General features: G+C 45.5%; 3 protein-coding genes across 8 annotated transcripts in view; 2 read left to right on the forward strand and 1 right to left on the reverse strand.

Moving 5' to 3' along the window:
- LOC120955169 (phosphopentomutase) overlaps positions 1-7,330 on the reverse strand; it is a 58,493-nt gene that overhangs the window by 5,329 nt on the left and 45,834 nt on the right. For 4 of the 6 annotated variants that reach the window (XM_040375750.2, XM_040375747.2, XM_040375748.2 and 1 more), the window contains one exon: positions 83-467. In XM_040375750.2, coding sequence (XP_040231684.2) covers positions 83-148 — 66 coding nt within the window. In that variant the 5' untranslated portion in view covers positions 149-467. Of the gene's footprint in view, positions 1-82; positions 468-633; positions 734-6,935; positions 7,060-7,330 lie in introns of those variants that run through there. The other 2 variants (XM_040375749.2, XM_040375751.2) reach the window with 2 other exon arrangements.
- LOC120955177 (uncharacterized) lies at positions 1,023-1,898 on the forward strand. The gene is made up of 2 exons (XM_040375765.2): positions 1,023-1,534; positions 1,620-1,898. Exons 1-2 carry the CDS (start codon positions 1,468-1,470, stop codon positions 1,829-1,831), a joined length of 279 nt encoding a protein of 92 aa, XP_040231699.2. The 5' UTR covers positions 1,023-1,467; the 3' UTR covers positions 1,832-1,898.
- LOC120955178 (uncharacterized) lies at positions 2,472-3,719 on the forward strand. The gene is made up of 2 exons (XM_040375766.2): positions 2,472-3,331; positions 3,401-3,719. The coding sequence occupies exons 1-2, from the start codon at positions 3,259-3,261 to the stop codon at positions 3,598-3,600; spliced, it is 273 nt and encodes a 90-aa protein (XP_040231700.2). The 5' UTR covers positions 2,472-3,258; the 3' UTR covers positions 3,601-3,719.

Genomic DNA, 7,330 nt, shown 5'->3' on the forward strand with positions numbered 1-7,330 from the left:
AATGTTGGTTGGTCGGTAAAAAAAACACACAATGAAAATCCAAATCCAGCGTGGAGTTTGCACTGCTATCTGCTTCGCTTACCTTATCCCAGCGCAACCATTCGGCTATTCGTTGGTTCAGCTCAGCGGAACCCGAATCAAATTCCATCCTTTTGTTCACGGGCGAAAAGCGAGCGAGGTGCAAGAAACGGTTGTGTGGTTTCGCCGCGTTCACAGCAAGTTTGATATGCCGATGGATTATGGTCCCCGGGTGTTTGCTCGTTCACGTCCGCTTCGTGAATCGTGCGATGGCACTCTGTGTGCAGTCAGGCGATGGTTAATCCCACACGAATTTCGGGCTCGGTCTGACCAACGGCAGCAGCAGCAGAAGCACCAGTGTCGCTCGGGTATGGTGTATGTGTGCCTGTGCTTGTTGAACACGCGGGGACGCGCGATGCTACTCACGATTAGAGCCGTGTTTTGCGGAACTGAAAATAAATAACGTCAAGTTAAACACATCGGAACAGATTAGAAATTGTGTCCGTCTTTGGATCGTCGCTGTCAGCGTGTCGTGGTGGGCAATAAATTTGAAACGATGTTCCCTCTGTCCCTCTCTCTCCCTCTCTTATCAATAGTACGTTCGTTTACGCTCACAGATTGCAAATAACGATGAGACGCCCGCGATCGCGATGGAAACGTTTATGGGGAGGACACAGGCTGGCTTCGAGCATAAAACAATTTTGGGCGGTGTGTGTGTCTTACTGCCTGGACACAATTGATATAGACACTTCGTCCCGGCACAGTTGTATAAACCGGCGGCAATCCCGTGTTTTTTTTGTTGTTGCTCCGCTTAAGCGCGATAATGCGCTTATCAAATTTGCGCCTCAATCGTCGGTATTATGTCGACACACCGTCCCCTGGGGTGCCCGCTTATGGAACGGTGGGATGAACGCGCATCACCTTCAAGAAGGCTGTTGAACGATGGGTAGCATAACGATTAATCATACCAACTGGCCACGATTCAATGTCAAGAGCGGCCACGATAGGGCCACCGGTTCATACGAGGTCGTCACGGCGACTTCAATATGGTACACAATGGTTATACACAATCGTTTACAACTAACGTTCACTGACTTGTTCAATTGAATGCATTTTTCCTATGCAAGTTGTGCAATTTACACCCCAAACAAGTGCAATTCCTCGCGTGCAAATGAAGCACTTTTCAAGCATCTGTAACTGCGGGGAACTCTTTTTTCCTCAAACATGCACAGCCAAGGATGGTGAAGTTGGATTTGAAATTTAAATTGCATTTTTTCCCTCACAGCTGCTTTCCAGTTGCCCAGCCCAGCCAGCTGAGCCAATCGTTTGTTCGCCCAAAAAAAAAAGCCGGCACTATAAAAGGAAGGTACAACTTTTCTCCCGCTGTACAGTAAACTAATTTCAACTATCGACTAGTACGGAGAAACTGCAGCTCACGAACTGGTAATCATGAGATTCTGCTGCGTCGCACTCATCGGGCTGTTGTTGTGCTCTGTGCAGAGCGTCACAGCCAACGGTGAGTGGGGGGGTGCGGGTGATAGAGACGTTGCTGCGGGGAAAACTCATATCTAATAGAACAAACCCTGTTGCGTCCGTTACAGATCCAGTCGATGCACTGGGTGCTTGCAGTGGTAATTTGTTTGGTCTGCTTATGACACGACTTCAGCAGATGGTCGAGGACTTTACAGCGTGCCGCCAGGAAGCGACTGCCAACGATCCTCAACACGATTGCAGCGATAGTATACAGCGTGCAAAGGTTGATCTGCAGCAGCAGTTGGTTAATTACAGTTACTGTACTAAGAATATACAATAATTGAAGGTGTTGCTGTTGGTCTATTAAAACCATGGTGTAATAAATGATTATGTGCTGAATATATTACATTAAATTTCATTATTTTCTTTGCGGACCGATGCTATCGAAAATCGTGATATAATAATCAGGATGGCACTATGATTACACCTATTTACCGAACAATATCACATCGTTGTAGAAATTTCTTCCTATATTGACTTCTGCATGCTATATCCACTCGGCTGGGGGTGGTCTCGTGGTACAGCCGTCAACATGCCCGTCATGGGTTCAAGCCCAGAATGGATCATCCCCCCGTAGCAAGGATTGACTATCCGGCTACGTGTTAATGAATTAAGTCTCGAAAGCCTGTATATGCTAGTATGTCCACGTAGGACGTTACGCCAAATAGAAGAAGAGGATGTTATATCCACTCAGCAATTCGGTTTTGAAAGATCGAGAATAATATTTTAAATATCTGGAAATTTACTGGGTCTCTATCGTGCAATTTTCTTCGATTGATGTAGCTAATTCCAGGTACTTAATTGAAGTAATCCATCGTACACGTGTTTTCCCACGGGGTTTTGGGCGAAAAAGGTTCCAAATCATGTCTACTCAAAACCATACATAGTGCAACATGCTTCATACATAATATAGCAAACGAGTACCTTAACGAAACCCTCTTAGCCCCATTCGAAAGGAAGATGCTCAGAAGGATACTTGGCCCCGTATGTGTGGAAGGACAATGGAGGAGCCGCTACAATGACGAGCTATACGAGATGTACGGCGACCTCACTTTCGTGCCGCGTATCAAGCTAGCCAGGCTCCGGTGGGCTGGCCATGTTGTACGCATGGAAACGGAGGACCCAGCCCGTAAAGTCTATTTAGGCCGACCACAAGGACAGAGGAGGCGTGGCAGGTCCGAATTGAAGTGGCAAGATGGCGTGGAGGTGTCCGCCATCAAAGCCAAAACTAACTGGCAGACGAAGGCGCGAGACCGTGAGCGGTTTCGGACACTCCTGAGGCAAAGCGGTTGTAGCGCAGGATAAGTAAGTAAGTAAGTACCTTTACACATAAACTTAAAACAAACTTGATTACCTAAAGTCTTGCAACGAATGCCCTTTCAAAAGAGCCAATTTACATCCACAAACCGCATTTCATTAAAAACCATATTTCATTATACTATTTACATTGCACTGGCCAAGCGACAAGCGTGCATGACGCACAGGTGGCAATCGAGCAAAAACAAGCAGAAATAAGTGACAAATTAATTTCAGATTAAAAATACATTTGTTCTGTGTGCCCAGCTGTACCGTGTTTTACTTTCATGTTGCGCAAAACTCTGTGTAAGGCACGTATAAAATGAATGGCACTACTTTCCATCGGCCAGCACTTAGCCGACAGCGACCGGGAAAAGAAACTCATCAACACAACCAGAAGCGTCTCTAATCATGAGATTCTTGTCCGTCTTGACTGTTGGGCTGTTGGTTTGGGTCGGAGTGTTTGCAACCGTAAACGCGGAAGGTATATTTCACAAATAAGGATATAATGCTTTCACAGTTAGATAAATAAAATTCCCGTTTTTACTTTTAGACCCCCGTACCGAGCTGATAGGTTGCGGCAGTGTTTTGTTTCACCTGGCAGCCAATCGGTTGTCCCTTCAGCTTGAAGAATTTGCTGTATGTAAGCAGTCAAACCCTAGCTACGATTGCAGCGACAGTATTCACCGGGCAACTAATGACCTTCAGCAGGGGCTGTTTGACTTCAACCACTGTACAAAGGATATTCGCTAGCAATACTTAAAAGCAAACCTTTTTGCCATGTACTTAGTAGGAACACGTGTAAAATTTGCCCTCAGAAAAGGTGTGAAAAAGAAAAAATAAATACTACAACGCACTTTTCAAAACGTCAATTAGCTTCTACGGAGCGCGCGGCTAAAGATCCGCCGCCGAGCGCTCACATCAATCAACCAGCAAACGCTCATTAATTTCTTTTCAATTACTACTGCTGCTGCTGCCAATTATTTCTCATCGTCACCATTGGCTGGGGGATGGCGTCTTGTACGGTGTAAAACACGACCCACCGCTCATGTTTTCACGGCTCGTCGTTTTGTGCTCGTTCTCCTCCGCCTTCCACACGGTTTCATAATTACTTCTGTTCTGCTCGAGCGTAGGAAGGATGAACGAGAAGAGCTGATCAATTAATCAGACAGGCCCGACTGGGTGGATGGGCTTGGGCTGGGCTTGGGCCCCATTTATCATAACATTTTCCACCCGGACAGCTTTTTGAAGTGAAGAGGGCCTCCTCTGCCAACACAAACACACATAGAAGGCTACAAGACAAATAGAAAAAAGGTCCACAAAAAGGACGTAATGTAAAAAAGACAGTCTTCGTGAAGCAGGGTACCGCTTTGTTTCGCACTAAACCCTAAACAAAATGCAGCCAAGCGCTTTCGTTTGCATTCATTAGCAAACGTCCCAGCAACGTCCTAAAGTCCCAAAGTTGATGACGGCACACCGACAGACGCAGGACGGTTCCTTTTTAAAGGTCAGCTCGCCACTGCCTTAACAGCTTTCGGTTTCATTCGTACTCGTCCTCCTCCCTCCCCCCGGAAAAAGCTTGACTTTAGAAAGATGACAAAGCGCTACTGTTATGTACACGGAGCGTAAGGCCCACTCGAGATTGGGAAAAGATGGAGCGAATTTAAGAGATTAAATCATCCCTCCTTCATGGCCGTAGGTCGTGATTTCGGTCCCAACGGATTTTGGCAATGCGCGCTGCCGACGGTTGATAAAATGCTAAATTGGCAAGAAAATTCAAAACACAAGCACAAGCGACTCGGGAAAGGTTAAGTCAAAGTAAATAAAAATCGTTTCTCTTTACTTTGTCTGTTTGCAGAGCATAGCAGAGTCCCTGAGGTAGATAAGGAAAGAAAACGTTTTCTTTGAGGCGAAAATACTGTGACTCTGAAGAAAGACATGACTGGCTTTCTATCAGAGTAAATAGATGGCTGTGTGAGCCGTTTGAATTTATTCAAATAAGTCAATAGATCGAAATTGATTTGAGCTTTAGCTCAATTACAACCCACAACAGCAGCGCTCCTTTCAGTGTGTTGTTGGGCAATTTAATACACGTTTTCCCGTGAGACTACCAAATTCAAGACATTACTTATCTCTTTCATCTTCAACCACGATGCCTACGGGCATCGACCAGAGATCCATTTGAAGAAGATACTTCTGCTATAACAACCCTGCTCTATTATTCATACAGAAACCACCTCTTTCCTGAGCAACGACGAAGTAACGACAAAAAAAGTAGCCTAAACTCTTGTACCGTTTGACTAGGCTCTTGACTCGGCTAACAATTTGATAAGGGAGACAGCAAAATTTGACAGCAAGAAACAAGTAAATACAGACGCATGTAATGTGGGAAGAACGTTCATTCCGTTACATGTACTGTTGTTATCAAGCCGAACATTGTGATAAGCATCCATTTATGGTAGAAGAAAAAAGGACAACAGACAAAACAGCCGATCAACATCATGCAAATGGGCTACAATGTACGCCATTTCCCAGAACGATAAGCCGAACACTTTTATTCTGATACAGCCGGTCAACTTTTAAAGGTGACGTTTACCGACCCTAAAAGGTTAGCTTCGTGGGAAACACATACACGCACACACAACAAACTCCCCTTTAGAAAAGTCACACTGCGAAAACGACTTGGTGCGATCTAATTCCCTTATTCCCTTACGGCTTATTTTCACCGTTCCGATATTGCGCTCCGTAGAAATGTGGAAGTATTCTACGAGGGAAGGTACAAGCATTTTATTCAACTAACAAGAAAGACGTTTGAACAACATTGTGGCCGTTGCAAAAGTAGGTCGAAAATAAGATAGGCGAAACAAAGCTACAAGACGAAAAAGAACACTTGATACGATTTCAATTGGAAGTTCTGAGAAGTACGTGAACGTTTTCATTCCGTACGCCTTGGTGTGATGATCCTGCTGTGCGGTAGCAGTGCTTGAATTCGAATTCAATTCCAATCAATACTTGATACCGTTCCAGGTGGCACAAGGTGAAGTTTTGGTGTGTCGGTGCAAATAAAAATGGAAATTGGGCACTAAAGGTAGGATCAAATGATGATTTAACGCCTTGAATAGAGGAAGCACACTTCAAGGTTGATCGATCAAAGGATGAAAGACTGGGAAAACAAAAACATACCGGACAAAAGGTTGCAAAAATAAACCAACCAACTTCAGGCGGCCCACTATTATTAGGCTTGTGACAGTTTAACTCTGCCGGCGATAACATTACCACCTTTGGGGCCGGAAAATAAATGATCAATTTGCGTGATACCATTACCACAAACTTGCCTTTGTCATTCACTGTTGCTTTGTATCATCATCAGCGGCAAGGATCAACTGGGATGGAAGAAAAAGTTAAAGTCCTAAATAAAGAACCGGTCCGGTCCCGGACAGTCATCGTCATAAATCACAAATCCTCCATGTCGTCCAGCCCCATTTCCAGCTGCTGGGAGGGCGGTAATGGGGCCAAATCCTTGCGACGTGACATGGGACCATTGCTACCGTTCTGCGGCCAGAAAAAAACAATGCGTAGAGGAAGAGGGGGGCAGGGAAAAATGGCAACCAATAATATCAAACACACAAAGAGACCTCGGCTCACGGTGCCATGTTTTTGCTACCCAACAAAGCAACCACCTCTACTAGTAGGTGTTTGTTGGGCCACGCTAATCTCCTCACACTATCACCGTATCCCGTGTCACTAATGCGTACGTTTTGTTGAATGTTTTGTTTACCCAACGGCCGTACCACCACCACACACACACATACAAAACACCCTCGAGGTGAAACGATTCGCTCGGTCTTTCGCGACCACACTAACACGCATACACATGCCCGTTTCGGAATTGTATACAGTAACGGCTGTCACCCGAATATGCGTAGTGTGCTGTCTGCTGTTTCAGCTGGTATCCGGTTTTGACAGATGGCCCCAGCAACCAGAGCTTTGGGTTCTTAGTGGACATCCCCTGTCCATTTGCATCATTGCAGCGATGCCACGATTTCCACGTGTACTACGGCTACGAATGCATATGTGCGGTCCATTACCTTTTGCGGGTTTCAAGTTCACGCGATCACCTAAACTGCGAACCACCGAACAGAGGAAGGCACGTTGAACTGATCACGCGGTACGAAAATGGTGCGGCCGCGCTCGGGCAACGAAAACAATTCGGCCTAATCTACACCCGACCCGCCGAAAAGGTATTGATTTTCGAGCATTGGTCGAGGGCGGCGCTGTGCACTTTTCTTTTACCCGGTTGTGGAAGAGTAATGTGCTCAAAGTTAAATACAAATTGGTTTTTAAATTTGTTATGCATTCGTCAAGATCCTACAAGGAACGAAACACTGAAGTAAATACTCAATTTTGCAGAAAAGCAATTCCGATAAACAAACTGCACAACCGGACTGCCCACTGCACAACACACCTCTAGGGAGATACGGGA

Source organism: Anopheles coluzzii, chromosome 3, assembly GCF_943734685.1.
Source record: "Anopheles coluzzii chromosome 3, AcolN3, whole genome shotgun sequence".
Lineage (NCBI taxonomy): Eukaryota > Metazoa > Arthropoda > Insecta > Diptera > Culicidae > Anopheles > Anopheles coluzzii.